The following is a 22,143-nucleotide window of genomic DNA, read 5'->3' as shown; positions in this document are numbered from 1 at the left end:
AAAAGCCCCTTTCACATTGGCGTATTCGTAGAGCTGCTCATTGTGGCATATTGTCTACGCCGAGTTGAGCAGCTCTACGCCCACTTTTAGCAGCTCTGCGTTAAGTTTTTTTCCTGGAGCAGCAGTATGTTGAGGGCTACGCGCGTAGGACGGAAGAAATTAAACATGTTTCATTTTCTTCGGCCTAGAGCGCTGGACACAGTTTTAAGCAGGTCTGCGCAGCACAGTGTTACTGCATGCAAGTCTGTGCAACACTTCGCTCCCGTAGACAACCAAAAACTGAGTGCGTGCATCCAGCTGGAGAACATGATCACACAGCCCACAGCGCCTGTGTGCTCAGAACAGGGAATCGAACCTCAACTAAGAAATCCAGAAACACAACAGAAACAGCAGGTCGGTCGGTCGCTCTCTCGCATGCGCGCTCTACCTCACTCTCACTCTGTCTCTCTCTCTCCCTCTGTCACTGTCTCTCTCTCTCTCTCTGTGTGTCTGCTCCAACCTGTGACTTTAAAATAAAAGCGCACTCGCTGCATGTCGGTGTGCTCATCAAACGCTCTGATCGAACCTGTGACTTTAAAATAAAAGCGCACTCGCTGCATGTCGGTGTGCTCATCAAACTCTCTGATTGAACCTGTGACTTTAAAATAAAAGCGCACTCGCTGCATGTCGGTGTGCTCATCAAACGCTCTGATCGAACCTGTGACTTTAAAATAAAAGCGCACTCGCTGCATGTTGGTGCGCTCATCAAACACCCTGATCGTGGCAGTAATGCAACTCTAAAAACTTCATGATACAGTCCACTGTTTTCCAAGTGCAGTGATGTGTTCTGCACAGCCCGCAGGAGTGAACTGGGTTTAATAGTGGCAACACGCGACTGACTGTGTGCACACATTAAAAAAGCAAACACACGCAGCTGCAAGTATGAAACGAACACGGAAAAAGGCTGAGTACATGCGCATTTTGGGCGTATTTAAATGAAACACAATGCTGCAATACGCAGTTCTACGAATACGCCAATGTGAAAGGGGCATAACTCCAAAACTTTTCAGTCCCCGACCAAAGACCAAGTGTGAAAGTAAACTAAAGCCCATTTCACACCGGGATTGCATACAGCTGCGTTGTGATGCGCATGGAGTACACTGGAAAATTGCACACATTTGGTGTAGTCCCTGTGTGTAATGAGGCGTAGTTGTGTTCCTTTTCTTGCTTACAGTTGCATATGGTTGCTTATTTTATGCTTACTGTCATGTTTGTAGTTCTCACCGCTATTTTTCTTCCTCTCACAGTCCACTCCTGCCTACAATTTTTATTTTTTTTTTTTGTATTGTGGAAAAACCGGGACGGCAATAACTCAGTTGGTAGAGCGAGCCCTCTTGTGACCGAAGGGCCAGCGGTTCAAATCCAGCTCCCAACCAGTTAAAAATCTGCATGTTGCGTTGTGTCCTTGGGCAAGACACTTAATCCATCTTGCTTGTGTATGAATGAGGTGGTGGTCGGAGGCAGTCACGCTTCCGTCAGGGCAGCTGTGGCTAGACTAGTAGCTTACCACCACCAATGTGTGAATGTGTGAGTGAATGAATAATGAATCTTGTAAAGCGCTTTGGGTGTCTTGAAAAGCGCTCTATAAATCTAAGCCATTATAAAACGGTACATGAAAAGCAAACGGCACTCACGTTTCCACACGTACCGTGGGACACACTGCTGTCTTGTCAGGGCTCGTAACATCAGATCACAAAAGAGAGCGAGCTGTCTCCAGACAGCGGCGTCTCTGTTCTTTTTTTCCTGCTGCTTCTGTTCTCTGGATATTGAAAGAAATCCAGTTTATGAATTGAAAGAATGTAACCATGTTTTCTGATTATCGGATTACTGAAGCGCATAAACGGATACATCCCTGCCGTGGACCGGCTCATGCACACTCAATGGCTCGTTCAACCAGTTCGAGCAGCTGTTTTAAACACGCACAGGTGCTGTCGGCTGAGTTTCATCGCACACTCGGACACCCGTTCGATCGTGTGTTTTTAGCATGCACAGGCTGAGTGGATAAAGTTAGTTTACATTTTCTGAGCACGCACACATCCACCAGTTCAGTCACCAGTTGTAAGCAGGCACAGGCGATGTGGGCTGTGTGGATCATGCAGTCGCACGTGCGCTGGTTCGATTACCTGTTCTGAGCACACACATCCACCAGTTTGATCACCTGTTGCAAACACACATATGAGCTACACTTGTTCGCCTCCAGCTGATTCACTCTGGATGCACGCACCCAGTTTTTGGATGTGTACAGTAGCACAGTGTTGCACAGACTTGCTTAAAAACTGCTTTCTGCGTCCAGTGTGCTCGACTCAGAAAAAATTAAACCTGTTTAATTTCTTGCGTCTGCCTCATGTAGCCCTTATCATACTGCCGCATAGGGGAGCAAAAACTCAATGTAGAGCTGCATAACTTGGTGCAGTCGGTACGCTGCAATACGCAACTCTACGTTGGCCCCACTGTGGAAGGGGCTTAACAGATGGTAGGGATGTGAATTGTACAACAACTCACGATTCAATTCGATTCCGATTCTTGGGGTGATGATTCAATTCAGAATCGATTTTCGATTCAAAGAGCTCTGAGAAATAGTTATATTACTTAAAAAATGTTTATGTTTAAGAAAATGCTGCTTTACAAGGTTAATCAAGTGATTCTAGATGTAAATTTACTTATCTGCTTTGCTCGTTCGGAGTTGGCTCGCAGTTTAGCGAAACGCTGGTCAGTAGTCGGCAGAGACCGCTGCTCCCCTCTTTTAGCTCCGGTTGATGACGTAGCATGTGGGCTTGCAGATTTGAAGTGTTTCCGAAGTACTTGACTTTCATTTTGCAGATTTTGCACACTGCATAAGTCATGTCAAGCTCCTTCTTACGCAGCAAATAATAAAATCCAAAATGCGCCCAAACATTTGCCTTCAGCAAAGACGGTGCTGGCTGAATTAGCTCTTCATCCACCAGGCTAAGCTACAGCCACTGAACTCTGCAGCTCACGAGTGTTTGATGCAGGCCGGACCCCCCCCCCCTCGCAGGGACGCTGTAGTACGGAAGCTGTTGCACGACAAACAGTACACGCAGCGAGTAATCAAGAAAATGTTTTAAAAAATGCTTTTTAAAACTCGATTCTTGGACATTTTGGATCGATTCAGAATCGTAATAAATAAGAATCGTGATTGGGACGTGAATCGATTTTTTTTTTTTTTTTTTTTTCCGACACCCCTAACAGATCGTTTGTATTTCATGTGGATGTTGAAAACACCTGAATGAGTTTATTATCTGGGACTGGAGCAAGTCACTGTGGAAATATGCACATGAGGCCTGACTAGGGATGGGTATCGAGAACCGGTTCCTTTCGGGTATCGTTAAGAAATGATTCGATCCGCCGACATCAATAAGCTGTGTGCTTAACGATTCTGTTATCGGTCCTTTAGAGTGGCTGTTGTTTTGGCGGGTGTTTGTTAGGAAAATGATAATTTCTCTACATTGATTACAGACCCTGCAGCGGCTCCTTAATCAACTTTTCTGCGGCGTGGCTTTGCTTTGAATCTTGAACCAATCAAAGCAGTGGTTCGCAGATTGAAGCAGTGCTTCAATCGATTGCTTCGTTTATTTATTTCTTTCGCTTAATTTTCCCCCGCTAAAACCCTAAAGAGCATACGTCTGTGAGTATTATTTACCTTTTCTATGTTAAACCGACCTGTTATGGTCTTCTGAAACAGTTGATAGATGTATTTTATAACTTAAAAACGGGAGCGATGCTAATGCGTTAGCATGTCTATGGCATTTTCAATGTTAAAAGTTAGCATTTAGCAATTGCAGCCGTCATCACGTTCTGGTGCATTTGTTTTCAAATTGTAATATTCCTTAAATTTATTTTTGCTTATATATTAATAATCTAATGATTATTATATACAATTTTAGAGAAAGAGACAAAAAGAACCTGAATAGAAACACAACAGAAAATATATAATAGCAACTAACAATGAACATAAATAAATACATACATAAATGTTTCCTGTGAACACCTAGTGACTCTCACACCTCCATTTCATCCCTGTCTTATTTAAGTTTAATGACAGTTTGTTTCGGTCAAACCATATTTTCAATGTGTTAATTTCTACAGTGATTTCCTCCAGAACTATCTGCCAAACTAGAAAACTTCTGCATCCTAGTAAGAGCAGAATACTACTGGAATGAATCTGAACAAGGAAAGTTTTATTTATTTATTTATTTTTTCTCACCTAAATGGATGCTGCACTCATTGCAGTTTATTGTCTAGAATAGTCCCAGATTGCATTTCAGAGCTTCTAGAATTGAAACATTTTCGTGCAGGTGGTGTTGGGGGGGGTAATTTTGGGTTTCAGCTTTTTTTGTTTTTCACCACTTTCATCCCTGAATATGAGTTGTGATTCACTTTTGTGTGGATTAAAGTTACTAACTGGGACTCCTGTCTCACACAGCTCCAAACGTTGCGTGGCTCTCTGACAAGTCAAGTTAGAACGATAGAATCCAGTCTGAATTAATAACTTCAAAGCGAAACACCGTTTTGTTTATTTTTATTTATGTCCAGAGATCAAGGATACAGTGACTAATTTCATATTTATTTACTTTAAGACTCAAGGAAATACATAGAAAACCTGTAAAGCCTACTTTTAGTACAAAATTCACGAGGTATCGATAAGGGAATCGATAAGGAATCGGATCGATAAGCAGAATCGATAATGGCATCGATATCAATAATATATCCCTAGGCCTGACACACAAGAGCACTGGAAAATGATGTGAGTCATGTGGTGGAGTCTTTTTACCGATCTGGTGAAATATTTTAAGGTACTTTTTGTTGAAAAACCATTTAGTATTTGGAAATGTTACATCATATGATCAGCATAAGAACAGTGATTGACATCAGAGATTGATTACTGACTGCATGATAGTTTGTGCCAGTTAGTTATCATCCACCTCCTTACACTGATTGTTTCCTCTCCTTCTTTCAGCCTGTGGACTCCGACCAGAACCAGGAAAGTAACAGCGTCATTAAAAGTAACCGTGATCATGATGTCAACATGGATAATATGTCACTGTGTATGGCTTCTATCCATAAACTGGTACAGTATATTAAATTCAATTTCTTTGAGAGTGACACTGCCCCACTAGCCAGCCCTACGTTCTCCATGGAGGTGCTAGACTTGGAGATCCACGCTGTTTGCCTCAGTAAAAGTGTGGGGGATGCCACAGAGTTTGGACTCAGCTTTGGAAATATCCCTATTTTTGGGGATCCTGGGAGAAAGAAGAAAAGAGGCCCAAGGAGGAGAAGAGATCAAAGTCCCATCATGGATGTTGGTTGTATCTGGGTGACAGAAGTGAGGAAAAATAGTCCAGCCGCCTACTGTGGGAGAATCAAACTCCGAGATGAGCTTCTGTCACTCAACGGGCAGCTGATGGTTGGAGTGGATGTCAGTGGTGCAAGGTAGGACTGGTTTCTAAACTGTCTGGGTTCAGAGTAAGAACTGTTAATAGACATACAGTATCTCTCTCTCACTCACAGTGTATTTTCTAGCCTATACATTGCAGGGTTGGTTGTTGTTTTTTTACTAGTTTGGGAGGTCCAATGACTTGTACTCCAGTGGGAATTGTGTATTGAAAAATTGTTTTTTATTATTATTATTATTTATATAGTCCTTTCCCGGGAATCAATAGACTAAACAAAAGAAACTCCAATAATACAACCCTGGCAATAATTATGGAATCACCGTCCATGGAGGATGTTCATTCAATTGTTTAATTTTGTAGAAAAAAAGCAGATCACAGACATGACACAAAACTAAAGTCATTTCAAAACGCAACTTTCTGGCTTTAAGAAACACTATAAGAAATCAGGAAAAATAATTGTGGCAGTCAGTAACGGTTACTTTTTTAGACCAAGCAGAGGGAAAAAAAAATATGGACTCACTCAATTCTGAGGAATAAATTATGGAATCACCCTGTAAAGTTTCATCCCCAAAACTAACACCTGCATCAAATCAGATCTGCTCGTTAGTCTGCATCTAAAAAGGAGTGATCACACCTTGGAGAGCTGTTGCACCAAGTGGACTGACATGAATCATGGCTCCAACACGAGAGATGTCAGTTGAAACAAAGGAGAGGATTATCAAACTCTTAAAAGAGGGTAAATCATCACGCAATGTTGCAAAAGATGTTGGTTGTTCACAGTCAGCTGTGTCTAAACTCTGGACCAAATACAAACAACATGGGAAGGTTGTTAAAGGCAAACATACTGGCAGACCAAGGAAGACATCAAAGCGTCAAGACAGAAAACTTAAAGCAATATGTCTCAATAATCGAAAATGCACAACAAAACAAATGAGGAACGAATGGGAGGAAACTGGAGTCAACGTCTGTGACCGAACTGTAAGAAACCGCCTAAAGGAAATGGGATTTACATACAGAAAAGCTAAACGAAAGCCATCATTAACACCTAAAGAGAAAAAAAACAAAGTTATAGTGGGCTAAGGAAAAGCAATTGTGGACTGTGGGTGACTGGATGAAAGTCATATTCAGTGATGAATCTCGAATCTGCATTGGGCAAGGTGATGATGCTGGAACTTTTGTTTGGTGCTGTTCCAATGAGATTTATAAAGATGACTGCCTGAAGAGAACATGTAAATTTCCCCAGTCATTGATGATATGGGGCTGCATGTCAGGTAAAGGCACTGGGGAGATGGCTGTCATTACATCATCAATAAATGCACAAGTTTGCATTGATATTTTGGACACTTTTCTTATCCCATCAATTGAAAGGATGTTTGCGGATGATGAAATCATTTTTCAAGATGATAATGCATCTTGCCGTAGAGCAAAAACTGTGAAAACATTCCTTGTAAAAAGACACATAGGGTCAATGTCATGGCCTGCAAATAGTCCGGATCTTAATCCAATTGAAAATCTTTGGTGGAAGTTGAAGAAAATGGTCCATGACAAGGCTGCAACCTGCAAAGCTGATCTGGCAACAGCAATCAGAGAAAGTTGGAGCCAGATTGATGAAGAGTACTGTTTGTCATAAGTCCATGCCTCAGAGACTGCAAGCTGTTATAAAAGCCAGAGGTGGTGCAACAAAATACTAGTGATGTGTTGGAGCGTTCTTTTGTTTTTCATGATTCCATAATTTTTTCCTCAGAATTGAGTGATTCCACATTTTTTTTCCCTCTGCTTGGTCTAAAAAAGTAACCGTTACTGACGCCACAATTTTTTTTTCCTGATTTCTTATAGTGTTTCTTAAAGGCAGAAAGTTGCCATTTGAAATGACTTTAGTTTTGTGTCATGTCTGTGATCTGCTTTTTTTCTACAAAATTAAACAACTGAATGAACATCCTCCGAGGCCAGTGATTCCATAATTTTTGCCAGGGGTTGTAAAAGGACACTACAACAATGCATAAAAATCCCCAGTTAAAGAGCCGATGAGAAAATGAAATGGACTCACATTGTAGTGTTTCCAACACTGTGGGTCAGCAATCCATGTTCATAGACATCAAAAAATGTTCTAAACTGTTTTTATGTATTTTATTTTTTAAACTTGTATATTTATTTTGTATGTGTAAAGTGACATGATTGTGCAACTGGAACTATAGGTGGTCCTCCAGTCCACAGTTAATCCTTTTGGATTAGGGTTAGGTTGGTGCTTGGTGGTGGGATTAACACTGCAGCTACCATTTAAAAAAAAAAAAAAAAAAAAATCTTGTGCAGCTTCAAGACAAAAAAGGACTCTTGTTTCCACTCTCCATGGGAGTAACTCTGCCACTGCCTTCCAACGGGGATGGGGAACAGCCAGAGCCGGCCCAAGGCATTCGCCAACTACGCGGTCGCTTAGGGCCTCCACGCCACCAGGGGGCCCCGAGAGCACTGAGACGTTGTGATAAAAAAGTAAATATATACATGAAATTAAAATAATATTGAATAATTTAAACGAAATTGTATTACCCCCGAAAAAAATAAATGAATTTTGACAAAATACCAATACTGGGTTGATTGATGCCTCCTGTTGGCTGCTGCCACCGTTGGGCAAATTTAGATGCACCGCTTGGGTCAGGTGGTCAATGACTAATCGTGAGGAATGAAGTGAGTGCAAGTCGTGTCTCAGAAATTATCCCTCTGGAGCGGAGAAAAGAAAAAAGTTGGAAGATGAGAAAAAACAACAAGACAAAGGTAGGTTTGCTGTCCAATATTACAATTTTTGTCATTATTTGCGAAATGCCCCGTTCGTTTAGTGTAAAGTGCTTAGGTGTCTGCAGACTGCAAGTGATCAAAAAATAAGTGATCAAATATATACTGTTGTGTGTACATATCATTGACTAAATATGCGCTACAACGCACTCAACTTTTGTTCAGAATCAGCTTCTTATCACTGGTAACGACGCGGCTTTCCTCTCACTCAAACCCGCAGCTTCACAGACGCTGTGCGTCCACGCTGAGCGTCCAAGCATGCAGCAAAACGAGACGAGTCATTGGATAAATGCTGGGCTTTGTCCCGCCCATCGGACACTCAGCGTCTCTGGGGGCCTATGGGGCAGTGGGCTGGCCTCGGTTGACAATGTCAATGACAATGATTTATTCTCTAGAAAGGCACCCCTGGTGGGGTATGAGAGAACTACTTAAGGTACACAATGCTGTACATACATATAAAATAACAAATAGAAGCATGCAATCACAGACAGTACAGGCGATTCAGACACACAATAATAAAATAAAATAGAAAAGAAAAAAGAAAAGTAAAAGGAATGAAAAAAAAAAAAGAAATAGTAATAATAAAAAAATAGTAATAAAAAGTATAAATAAAATAAATATAAATAGTAAATAAAATAATAATAATAATAGTAGTAGTAGTAAATAATAATAATAATAATATTCAGTTTATAATAGGTCAGAGAATTAGTGTTTTTATGGGCTTTAGCCACATAATCAGGGTTCAAGAGATGGCACGACCAGAAATAACTAGCAACACTCTAGCCAAAGTATTTACAGAGAGCTAAGCATATATATTAACAGAAACAAAAACTATGTACAGAAAAAAAAAGGAGTCATTTGCTTGACTAGTGTCATATTTGGTTGTGGGATTATACAAAACCAACAACTGAGATTACTGCCTCTAGAGAGGTGATAGGACTAGTTTAGGGCAACATTAAATTTGTTAATAATAATAATGGAACAGAACTTAGCAAGGCTTGAACGCTCTGAGGTGCGATTTGAGTTAAATAATTCTTCCATTTTCAAGGTATTGGGTCTCTTAAGGAAATATCAAGAAATTTTTTACGTTCCGTTTCGAAGAAAGGACATTCAAAAATATAATGGAATTCATCACCAATTTGACGCCTGACACAAAGTGGACACATCCTTTCATGTCTAGGAATACTGGTGTAATATTGTAATATATATATTTCCTGGTTCTCTCCCTCAGCCCCAACCAGTCTCAGCAGAAGATTGCCCCTCCCTGAGCCTGGTTCTGCTGGAGGTTTCTTCCTGTTAAAGGGGAGTTTTTCCTTCCCACTGTAGCCAAGTGCTTGCTCACAGGGGGTCGTTTTGACCGTTGGGGTTTTTCATAATTATTGTATGGCCTTGCCTTACAATATAGAGCGCCTTGGGGCAACTGTCTGTTGTGATCTGGCGCTATATAAAAAAAAGTTGATTGATTGATTGATTGATTGATTGGTGCTGGCCTGGACGCTCAGCTTCTGCATGATGATTGGATGATCTGTCTGATGCTGAATCCCTTTTTGATTGACAGCGAAATGAGCAAATCAGCGATCTTTTGGTGTAAACATCCATGGGAGCATTTTCTTTCTGTTCTGAGTTGAACCTGAGACTTTCCTAATTCTCTTAGCGGCATTTTCTTTGTTAAAAATGACTAGTGACAAATCGAGCTTCTATTTCTGGTGTTTTTTTTATTTATTTATTTTTTTTGTAGCTGCTTGTGTTTGGAGACTGACTTCTATCGCAGTTTCTGTCCCTACTGAGCAGCGGGTGCTGCTGAGCTCCTCCACCGTCACAAAGCACTCACAGGCGGACACACTTCACACTAGCCTCGCGCCAGTCCCAGCTAGTGAGCTAGCTAGGTAGCAAGCTGCACATAATGGCAGACAATTTGAATGATGTGGACTGGATTTTGGTGAAGCCATTTGATAGTCTTCCTTACGAAGAAAAACTTAGAGTTAAACAGCAGGACAGATCAACTCCTCAGATTAATTTGGTGCAAAAGGTGGTGAAAAGTAGCTCAGCTGTCAATGGTTTGCAGGCCAAAGTTAAAGCAATAGCCCCCAGTGCAATGTTTATGCATTGCTATGCACACACATTGCTGTTATGGAGGGGATTTCTATGTTCATTTTGGAGATTATTTAAGTATTGTATTTATTACTTAAGTATTTAATTTTGATTACAACTTTATTTTTCTGTAAGATAATGTGAATGTCATTTGATTCTATTTTGTATTTGGATATTGAACATTTTGCACACCATTGCACATCTGAAAGAAATTAAACTATTTAACATGTTTACTATAGAGGGTTTTCAATCACGTGACCAATTTGCTGCAGGAAGGGTGCCGACTCCATTTTAGATTACAAGGAGGCTGGCGCGTGATAGAAAAATGGAGAGAATGTATGGTTATTACGAGGCTTTAAATCCTCAAGATAAAGCTATTTATCATGATAGATGTGTAGCAGTTGGTTCAGTGGACCCGTATCTTATACCAGATAGTGAATTTAGTGGTGATGTAACGAACTGGCCGACAGTGTCACACTACGATATTGTGAACTAGGAAGCTGCCGACCAGGTCAGCCTCGCCGGCCTCCTGCAGAGCATCACGGCGGAGCTCTGAAAGCGGAGGTCGGTCTTGAAGTCCTGAGCGATTTCTCTCACCAGGCGCTGAAAGGGCAGCTTGCGGATCAGCAGCTCGGTGCTGGAGGACCACAATGTAAATAAGCATCCATATTGGAAGCATTCTTGTGTTATCCTCGGCAGTATTTTTATGTATTCTTATATCATTCTATTGCCGAATAAAATAAAATAAAATTCTGGTAGCAGTGGATTTCTATTAGCGGCGGATGTCTCTCAGCGCCAAGGTGCCGTGAGGCTTCTTCACACCGACGTTGAAGCTTCTGCAATTGTTCGCCAAATGCACGTAGCATATCACAGCGGCCACCGCGTCATAATCCAGAATGGCTGCGGGACACAAAATGACGTGACCGATACGTCACATGAAAACCCTCTATAAATGCAGTCTCCTGCCTGCTGATGTTACTTTCAAATAGATAAATTAATGAGCCATACTTACACATCACTCTGTATGTAGAAGTTAATTAAAACATATTTATGAGTTTGCTACCCCTTTAAGGTTAAAAACAAGAATGACACCTGTATGATGTAAGATAATTACAAATAATGCTAATGATTGTGGGTACATTACACACATAACAGTGTAGCCTATGGAATAATGAGGCATCTGGTGCTGAGGTGATGGTAGGGGGGCCCCCAAATGAAATTCTGCTTAAGGCCCCATAAAGGCTTGGGCCGGCCCTGGGAACAGCCACCTGGAGCCTCATCTCTTGATTAGAAGAAGCCATAGGAGCATGTGATGAGTCGTCCACTGCACGGTTGCATCCAGGTCCAAACCTAAGACTGCTCATGTGAGTCGACACCTGGAACATCTGTTCACTCAACAAGGATGACCATATTTCATGAGGTGAAAGATGGAATGTTCCATTTTTCACTGAATTAAATACAACCCCTGGCAAAAATTATGGAATCACTTTTTAGACCAAGCAGAGGAAAAAAATATGGAATCACTCAATTCTGAGGAAAAAATTATGGAATCACCCTGTAAATTTTCATCCCCAAAACTAACACCTGCATCATATCAGATCTGCTCGTTAGTCTGCATCTAAAAAGGAGTGATCACACCTTGGAGAGCTGTTGCACCAAGTGGACTGACATGAATCATGGCTCCAACACGAGAGATGTCAATTGAAACAAAGGAGAGGATTATCAAACTCTTAAAAGAGAGTAAATCATCACGCAATGTTGCAAAAGATGTTGGTTGTTCACAGTCAGCTGTGTCTAAACTCTGGACCAAATACAAACAACACGGGAAGGTTGTTAAAGGCAAACATACTGGTAGACCAAGGAAGACATCAAAGCGTCAAGACAGAAAACTTAAAGCAATATGTCTCAAAAATCGAAAAATGTACAACAAAACAAATGAGGAACGAATGGGAGGAAACTGGAGTCAACGTCTGTGACCGAACTGTAAGAAACCGCCTAAAGGAAATGGGATTTACATACAGAAAAGCTAAACGAAAGGCATCATTAACACCTAAACAGAAAAAAACAAGGTTACAATGGGCTAAGGAAAAGCAATTGTGAACTGTGGGTGACTGGATGAAAGTCATATTCAGTGATGAATCTCGAATCTGCATTGGGCAAGGTGATGATGCTGGAACTTTTGTTTGGTGCCTTTCCAATGAGATTTATAAAGATGACTGCCTGAAGAGAACATGTAAATTTCCACAGTCATTGATGATATGGGGCTGCATGTCAGGTAAAGGCACTGGGGAGATGGCTGTCATTACATCATCAATAAATGCACAAGTTTATGTTGATATTTTGGACAATTGAAAGGATGTTTGGGGATGATGAAATCATTTTTCAAGATGATAATGCATCTTGCCATAGAGCAAAAACTGCAAAAACATTCCTTGCAAAAAGACACATAGGGTCAATGTCATGGCATAGGGTCAATGTCATGGCATAGGGTCAATGTCATGGCATAGGGTCAATGTCATGGCATAGGGTCAATGTCAATGAGCAGATCTGATTTGATGCAGGTGTTAATTTGGGGGATGAAAATTTACAGGGTGATTCCATAATTTTTTCCTCAGAATTGACTGATTCCATATTTTTTTCCTCTGCTTGGTCTAAAAAAGTAACCATTACTGACTGCCACAATCTTTTTTTCTTGATTTATTATAGTGTTTCTTAAAGCCAGAAAGTTGCCATTTGAAATGACTTTAGTTTTGTGTCATGTCTGTGATCTGCTTTTTTTCTAAAAATTAAACAACTGAACATCCTCTGAGGCCGGTGATTCCATCATTTTTGCCAGGTGTTGTATTTGTACCATTGAAAGAATGTTGAAACATTCATTATTTGTTTTATATAACAGCTAAAATACTCATAGACTCTTGTCAACTGATATTATATTAATTTAGAAACAACATAAAAGGGACTTACATTTTGGTGTTTCTCACTGGTCTTTTGGCATCAACAGTCCAACACAAACTTTAAATAGAAGTCCAAAATTATTCTCAGTCAACTTGGGAAAACAGTCAGGTAGTTAAAAATAATTGTGACTGTGCAGTCCATGATACTTCCAAAAAGAAAAAAAAACCCTACTTCGTGTACTTCCTCAGTCCAAAGAAAAATCATGTTAGAAATTTCTCAAGGTTTTCATCCTAACAGCTCTTCATGCCTCAAGATGGTTTACAGCGTACTGGATTTTTGTGTGTGTGTTAGAAGAATTACCACCGTCCATTAGCTCATTCAAATCGTCATCCATCAGCAACAAACTCTGCCATGTTTCGCTAAACACCATCCCCACTAGTGTGTGCATGGGCGGGGTTCGAAGCGTGTAATAGTACAAAATGTATGGAACCAAATTTGCACAGTAAGTGGAACGAATAATCCATGTCATGTGACATACAAAGCACCAATCAAATGACAAGGATCCACTCAACCGTTATATAAAAAGCACTTAGTCGACTCATCTATTGACATTAGTCATTGCACAAAATGCTTAGTTAGTTAAAGTTTCGCGTTATCCGGCAAAAGCTTTTAGCCTGGTACAGAGGTCGTCGTAGTCTTATTTTTAGTCACAAAACTTCAGTGTCTTACCTCCAAAACGGTGGCTATCATGTACCACCACTTGATGGGGGATGGAGGAAGGAGAGACTTGCGGTGGGAGCAGGTGTTCTGGGACCGTAATAATCAGTTGGAGATGTTTACGGATGCCAAAGTCAGGAACGCTTTTCTTCTGCTGTGACGGACTCTAGTGTTTGTAGCAGATGAACCAACCCAGAAGTAAACAAAACTGTTGCACATTGGAAACGTTTCTTGACAACGGCACTTGCGAGGCTGTTATGACTGTGAAAATTGTTGATTAACGTAAAATGGCTAATCTACAATCTTAGCTGTCGATGTGAAACGAATATTAGATGGATAATGTTGGCCGACTAACTTTAGTCGACTAAGGAAGTTTAGTAGATAAGAGGCTCGACCGCTTTATGAAACTGGGCCCTGGTAAATGACACAGTGCTCCTTGACTTTGTTAAAAGCCCGGGACTGTGAGTTGAGGGATCCCCTTTTTAGTGTCCAGATGTACACTAGAAAACGAAGCCCAATGTTTGCTATCTACAGTATAAACATACAGTGCCACGCTCCCTCCAGATTTAAATCAACATTTATATACTGCAGCTGGTTCTGACCTCTGATGACAACTACAGAGAGGAAGCAGCTTTATTTAGCTTCATTGTTTAATGTGGGAAATGACAGTTCTTATTTAATCAGTGGACTTGCTCCAGGATCCAACTAGTTCTTGTGCTTTTCAGCCAATGAATTTGCTGCGTTTTATCACAGATGTGACACAAGCTGTTTTAGAGGATGCCATGATTCAGAACAACACTCCATCAAAACGTGCCAGTGACGTTTGAGACTGCTTACCCTGCTGTCATTACACCAATCACTGCAATCCACACATGGTGGTCTGACTGTGCAGCTGTCACTGCTTTGGTGTTAAAGTAGACCTGCATTGAAATAAATGTGGTCAGATTTCAGAAAGAAATAGCTGATATGTATTTATAAGACCCTTGTGAATGCAGTAAAGTAAATCTGTAAGCTCAAATTTGTAATTCAGCAGAGAAATCTTCGTTTAAAAATGACAAATTTGCAGCTAAAATTTAGCCCTCTGTGAAAACAGTTTGTACAGCCGTATCATTTCCATGATGTCAGGGACAAGACGACGCGCTCCCACCTTCAGTCCGATCCCGCATTGAAATTGATTTTATCTGTTAGTAATGTTACTTATACATGTCCTGGTTTCAACATCCAAAAGTAAGCTGCAATGAATGTGAGATACAGATCTGTGTGCTCAGATCAGCAACGACATCGACAGCGGGCGCCGTTCTTCCTCTCCCGCTCTCTGCCTCCACTACGCTCGCTGTTTTAATGCGAAGCGGCCGGTACACCTGTTGCTGTAAGGACAGACTTCTTGCAGCAAAATCCACAGCACCGCACGTCTCGGCAATTGGAGCCCCAGAGCTCCGTGGACGCTGAGAGAGGTTTATATATTTTTAATGACTGGGATTCTTTGCGGGTCTCGCCTCCATATCCCGCGATGGTACCGGAGGCGAAAGACAGTAGATTTTCATTGCGACACCACTCAATCAAACAGGCGTATGAAAAAGTCCCCCAAAATAATTTTCAAGCACAAATAAAATAAATGTGTACTCACCAAACGTGCCGCAAGACAATATGAAGTTTTAAAAAAGTAGATCCTTCCGTATAAGACAAGAAAAAGGTGCAGATGCAAACTGACGTAAATCCACAAATTACAATTGGCGCAATGCATGCTGGGAGAGGGTCTTGTCCGTGACATCTCGGCAGCGTCCATGATGAGAGGGACAGTTTGCGGAGGGCTAAATGTTCGCTGTAAATTTGTCATTTTCAAATGAAGATTTCTCCGTTGAATGACAGATCTGGGCTTGCAGATTTACTTTACTACATTCAGAACGATCTCATGTGTAAATGTAAGTCATTTTTTGTTCAAAAAAATCTGACTGCATTTTTTTCAATGCAGGTCTCCTTTAAATGCTTTTGAGTGTGAAACACCATCAGGAAAATACTTTATGAGTGGTAGCTTTGCACAGCTGGCTGCAGCAGGAAAACAGGAAGTGACAGAGCTGTTCACAGCACCTCTCTTTGCACCACGTTCACAGCATTTGTCAGTTTGGATGCAACTGCTTTTTGTACTTGCGGTGTCAAATCTACACATATACATGAAATATGTGGTAGCTGTATTTTTATTTGATTTATTTAACCAGGTTAGTCCCATTGAGATTGAGACCTCTTTTGCAAGGGAGACCTGCACAGTTATAAAGTTTCCAATTCACCTAACCTGCATGTCATTAAATATGGTTAGGAAACCGGAACACCCTGAGGAAACCCACGCAAACACAGGGACAACATGCAAACTCCTCATAGAAAGGCCACAGGTGGGACTCGAAATCATGACCTTCTTGCTGCGAGGTAACAGTGCTAACCACTAATCCACCATGCTGCACAAATAGCTGTAATATTATAAACAAATCAAACTGTTGTAACAGTACTCCCAAAATAAAATAAAACTTTCACAGATATGCAGCCCGTGCATGGTTGTCCACACCTCCGTAAACTTGGAGGGTATCTGTGTTGACTTGGGATATTCCAACCTGATCTCACTCCAAGTTCATGATGGTGTCACAAAAAGTGATGTAATCTATTAGTTTGTGATGGTATCACAAAAGTTCTGGTGGGGGTAGGGGTATATGGTTAGTTTTAGGATTAGGGTTACGATCAAAATAGTGAACTAAACTTGACTGTCACACATTTCATGAAGGTATCACAGAAAAACCCCATGAGACTGGGCTGGATATGTGTTCTTGTTTTAACTGTGCCTAGATTTTGAAGATATTTTATCTGTCACAAACGTGGGTAATAAATCATGTTTCTTTGCTATATTACTGGGAGGTTTTCTGGAAGCTCCAAAGTGGTACTAAAGTTAAACCGCTGGCGTGCTGTGGCTCGTTTCGCACAATATGGTACAAGAACCAGTGCTTTACGTCATCAAACCACACACTTGATCAAATTTGTGGGTGATCGTGATCTTCACACACCACTTTGTCACAGTGCCTATGACCCTCTGGGATGCATGTCCATGTGAGAACTGGGCTTTACATTGCATTGCTTCAATAAGTACCTCAATGTGGAATTCCTTTAAAGTAAAAATAAATAGGAAATGTTTCACCTTTATCTTCTTATATAGGACTCTGGCAGTAGTGGATTCAACCACATTGCTCGGTCCAGTCAATCTCCAGTTGGACTGTCCACCTCATACATTTACATATTTGGGTGATTCTTAGACTACGGGCAATTTGATCATATTGTATGAAAAACGGAAAAACTGGGAAATTTCACACTTTTATAGTCATCTTTACAATGAAAGTGTGTTAAGAAATTTGTTCTAGTAGTCTATAATGACTTTTTCACCTTTTTTCAGCATCATTATATGCAAATAGTGCCGTTTTGTGCTTGTCCCACACCCAGACTTTTGATCTTCAATGATAAAAATGAATGGTAAAGAAACGTTTTTTCTAATGTTTTAAAATATCTCTGAATGAAATATCAGTAAAATAATCAAAACATAATTGGGGTATTCAATGTCATACAACTGTTGTAATTTTTTTAAACAAAATGTAGTTGTCCCACACTATTGCCGTAATTTCCACCACAACACTAATGTCCCTTTAAACAGTTTGTATGAAAGATTGTTTGGGTAGTTTCTATGGAGATAAACAGTGACATCAGAGCACATGTATATAGCGCCAAATCACAACAAACAGTTGCCCCAAGGCGCTTTATATTGTAAGGCAATGGTGTGGTGGAAACTACATTTACAAGGCCAGTAGTGCCCATAGTTCAAGAATCACCCATTTATCCAATTATTCATCTTTTGGGAGATCAAATATGAATTAAGACTAAATAAAAGATTAAATGTATAAATACATGTATAAAACTCTGAATAAATGGATAGAAGTTTAAATACGAGTAAAAAGTATAACTAAATGTCTGAAGGTATAAATACATGTAATAAAGTATAAATAAAATAAAAAATAAATAATTTATGCATGTTTCTGTTTATTTAATCTTAATTTATGTTTGGTCATCCATAATTGTCAATAGCACATATGACTGGCATATTTAAAGAGTTAACGGTTTACATTGTACTTGTTTCAGTAGGAATGAAAGTCATCAGTTGTCTATCATACGCCACCGTGTACACACCACAGTATAAACGTATGAGTAAATACACATCCTGTTAACATTAATAAAATCATTAAACACAATTAAAACATACAAAAAGAAACTAACTATGCTGACTACTCACGCATAGTAAAAACACAAAATCCACAGAAAAATGAGGGTCAAACTGCATCATGGAGTGTGATTAATCATCTTTTGGACTTAATTTTGTAAGCGTTTGAAGTAACAGTATTCTTTTTGTATTTTTATAGTTACCTGGCAGACCAGTGTTGGAACGGAGGATGCATCTACCTAATAATGTTGCGCCGTGTCAAACGAAAGGCTCCCCTCCCTCCGTGTAATGCTAATGGAAATGTGAGTCTTTGGCACAGTGAGTCTGATGGCTACCAGGGACAGTTCCACGTCCGTGCTGCTTCACGGGCTCCTGCCAACTCGGACAGTGCCAAACTGATACGCAAGTTTGGCATCATATCCCGGTCATCCTTCACTAAAGGCAAGAAGTGCAGGACTAGAAGTGGAGACTCTGAACCTCAGAGCTGTTCCAGTGAGTCTGAGGAATGCATGTCTCCTGACGGAGGATGTATTTGTCCAGACGAGGACATGAGCTGCACATTTTCCAGGGGAGTGTCTGCAGAGGAAAGAACAGCAGGAGACACATTTCATCACAAGGCAAATGTTTCCCATCATCAGCACAGTGGAAGCACGGCCACTTTGCCTGAAAGGTGTCGCAGTCAGCTGTCAGAAGACCAGGTGGATTCTCTCAGCACAGAATCCTGGTGCCAGGTAAGACACAGTACTGACATTCGGAGACAAATCAGCACACATGATAAATGAGGTTCTCTCAAACTTTAAATAGCAGTTTTTAAGCAGCCGTAAGTCTTCTCACAGACAAGCTAACATGGGTCAGCTGACATTTAGTGCTCTTCTAAACATCTTTGGTGAAAATGAGGCATTCTGGAGTCCGTGAGGTTTTAACATGAGCGCAAACTTGCCCAGTAGGCGTATTTCACAGATTAGGCAGTGTTATGTATGACACAAAAGTCTCAAAGGGACATTGTTTTTATGCCTAATCATTTCTAGCAGTCCAGTTTCTGTACAGTCAGAATTGTAGGATTTGGAGGATGTTTAACATAAAACATTGATTTTAAAAGGTGATTATAGACATCTGTAATATTAACGACTAGCAGTGTGAGATGATGGAGATATTTGTGATAGATCATCAATGGATCTTTGTGGTACATCATGCCCCAGCCTCTGTCTGTCAAATATTAAGCCCACCCAGAAATGGAAAAGTTGCAGTTCCTTGACTGGCCGCTTGAGGCTCGCTCCAAAAGTGAGCATGTTGCCATCGAAGCTGCAAAAAATTGTTTTTGGGCTCTATGACTAGTTTCCCCTTCCATGACAACTGTACAGACTGATTTTTTTTAAAAATAACTCTTAAGTTGAAGACTTTTTAAGCCATAAAGTTATGCATAATTAGGCGCATGGTCACTTTAACAGGTATCATGGGCCATCATCTGACTCCAAACTGCTCTGCTTGCAGAGACCACTAGGAGTGGCTGTGGACTGATCATGTCTGTCTTTTCTAAGCATTTCATTCCAACTATCTGCAATATTATGAGTGGCTGAGCAGTTAATTCCACTAATGGATCATCTAAGAAGTATGTGCTCCAGGATTTCTGTCAAGGAAAATTTTTGTGTTCTTTAATTTGTTGGAAGAAGAAATGTGAATATTCTGTTAAATGTGCAATAAAACATATTTTAGATATGCCTGTATTGAACCCAGCAACCCAAGCCAACAGCACACCAAATTTAGTGTAGATAGGATCAAAACTCGCTTTTTATAAGCATTTCACGCACGCATTCATGCACACACACACATTCGTCTTTATATATAGAGAGATTCTCATTTTCAGACCAGCTCCATGAAAGATAAAACCTGGCAGAAAAGCTCATTTAATAGTTTCAGTCAAAACTTTTAAATCATTTGTCACATATTTGAAATAGGTAACAATCAAAATGAATTTTGTGTTAATAGTAATAATTTTCATTATTATTACTATTATTATTTCTATTTTTTTGGTATATAAGTAAAGTCGTGAAACCTCCCAAACTAGGGCCTAATATTTGTGTGTGTGTGTGTGTGTGTGTGTGTGTGTGTGTGTGTGTGTGTGTGTGTGTGTGTGTGTGTGTGTGTGTGTGTGTGTGTGTGTGTGTGTGTGTGTGTGTGTGTGTGTGTGTGTGTGTGTGTGTGTGTGTGTGTGTGTGTGTGTGTGTGTGTGTGTGTGTGTTGTATCCAATCATTTGCAGTGTCGAGAAGGCAGCCATATCTGGAAAATGCACATGGTGAAGGGTGAAGACGGTCTTGGCATACAGATAACAGGAGGCCGCGGCTCCAAACGCTCTCCTCATGGCATCATCATTTCCCATATTGAAGATGGTGGTGCAATTCAGAGGTATGGGTAGTTGATTTTGACCTTTCTATTGTCAAACTAAAAAGGCAGACTGGTAGCAGCTCTCAACATTGCAGTCTGCACACCAGTAAAACTCTTTATTTACCAGCCAAGTACGTGACCTCTAAACAAATGGATCAAGGTACGATTTAATTTAGATTTTAAAAAAATTGACACGTTATTGGTGCTGTGATTAATTAATTTAAATTAACGCATTATTTTGACAGCCATCATATACCATATAAAGTATCTGGTGATACAAAGTCTCAGATACTCCTAATTTCCTAGATATTGTACAGAACACATTGCAAACACATTAAAATCAATCCTCTGTGACAAGTTAACAGCTCGGCTATACATTAAGAAAAAAAAAACATCTTCAGTAAAAGCTGCCTCTTTGTGTTTTATTTATTTTTTTAAGTAAACAGATATTTTATATTGCGCTTCAATTCCACTTATTGATATATATATATATATAATATATATATATATATAATATATATATACTCGCACACTCATCTTCAACTGTTTAGTCCAACTAAGGGTCGCAGGGGGCTGGAGCCTATCCCAGCAGTCACAGGGCATGAGGCGGGGTACACCCTGGACAGGACGTCAGTGTGTCGCACGGCCACATATAGACAAACAAACACATTCACACCCGCACGCACATCTATGGACAATTTAAAGTTTCCAGTCCACCTAACCTGCCTGTTTTTTGGATGTGGGAGGAAGCCGGAGCACCCGGAAAGAACCCACGCACACACGGGGGAGAACATGCAAACTCCACACAGAAAGGCCACAGGTGGGAATCGAACCCATCACCTTCTCGCTGTGAGGCAACAGTGCTAACCACTAAGCACCGTGCTGCCCATTGAAGTACATTATTAGTCATACATTTTCCATACTCGCTTCTTACAATTCAGGGTCACGGGGGAGATCGACCCTATCCCAGTCAAATTTTGTATAATTATGTCCTCCCTGTGGCTTGATTTCTGTCGTTATTGGAATGAAAATGAGTACATTTTTTTTCCCCTGCTGCCACAACCCTCAGTCTGTGTAAATGTATAAAATGCAAAAAATTTTGTGAGCAAATAGGGACTTTCTTTATTCTATTCATCCAAAAATTGTGCTTAATTGCACCATTTGCTACCTCATTTTCAAAAAAATATCACGGGGAAACTCCTCCTGTACCCTCCCTTGTTGGCATTCGCGGTCCAACAGTTTCAGAGTTTTTGATCTCACGCGACTTGCGTGTATGTGATGTTGCCTTAGAAAAGAGAAGTAATGGTAAGTGAAATATAATCTTGTTCAGCAGGAAAACAGTTAGCTGTTTTCTTACGTCTCCACCTTGTTTTACCTTAAATCCTAGGACGCAATTGCGAAAGGGTTTCTATAAAAACGTAGATGGTGAACAGCTTGTGATTTGGCTGTTAAAAAAAATTTCAATCAGAAGATTTTTATTTTTGCTTTAATCTCTGTTGTTAGTAAGTAGTACATAGTAGTATGAGTAGTATGTGCAAAAATGTCTTTAAAATGTGGATCATTCAGTTGGG

At 40.3% G+C, this 22,143-nt stretch overlaps 1 protein-coding gene across 1 annotated transcript in view; it reads left to right on the top strand.

Annotated features, from left to right (window-relative positions):
• The window catches only part of pdzd2 (PDZ domain containing 2), a 137,144-nt gene that overhangs the window by 3,203 nt on the left and 111,798 nt on the right, over positions 1–22,143 (top strand). The window contains exons 2-4 of the mRNA XM_034169533.1: positions 5,018–5,490; positions 18,389–18,920; positions 20,448–20,593. Coding sequence (XP_034025424.1) covers positions 5,018–5,490; positions 18,389–18,920; positions 20,448–20,593 — 1,151 coding nt within the window. The remainder of the gene's footprint in view (positions 1–5,017; positions 5,491–18,388; positions 18,921–20,447; positions 20,594–22,143) is intronic.

This window comes from Thalassophryne amazonica, chromosome 5 (genome assembly GCF_902500255.1).
Source record: "Thalassophryne amazonica chromosome 5, fThaAma1.1, whole genome shotgun sequence".
Taxonomy (NCBI): domain Eukaryota; kingdom Metazoa; phylum Chordata; class Actinopteri; order Batrachoidiformes; family Batrachoididae; genus Thalassophryne; species Thalassophryne amazonica.
Note: the sequence above shows the minus strand (reverse complement) of the source record. Positions and strands in the feature narration are given on the sequence as shown.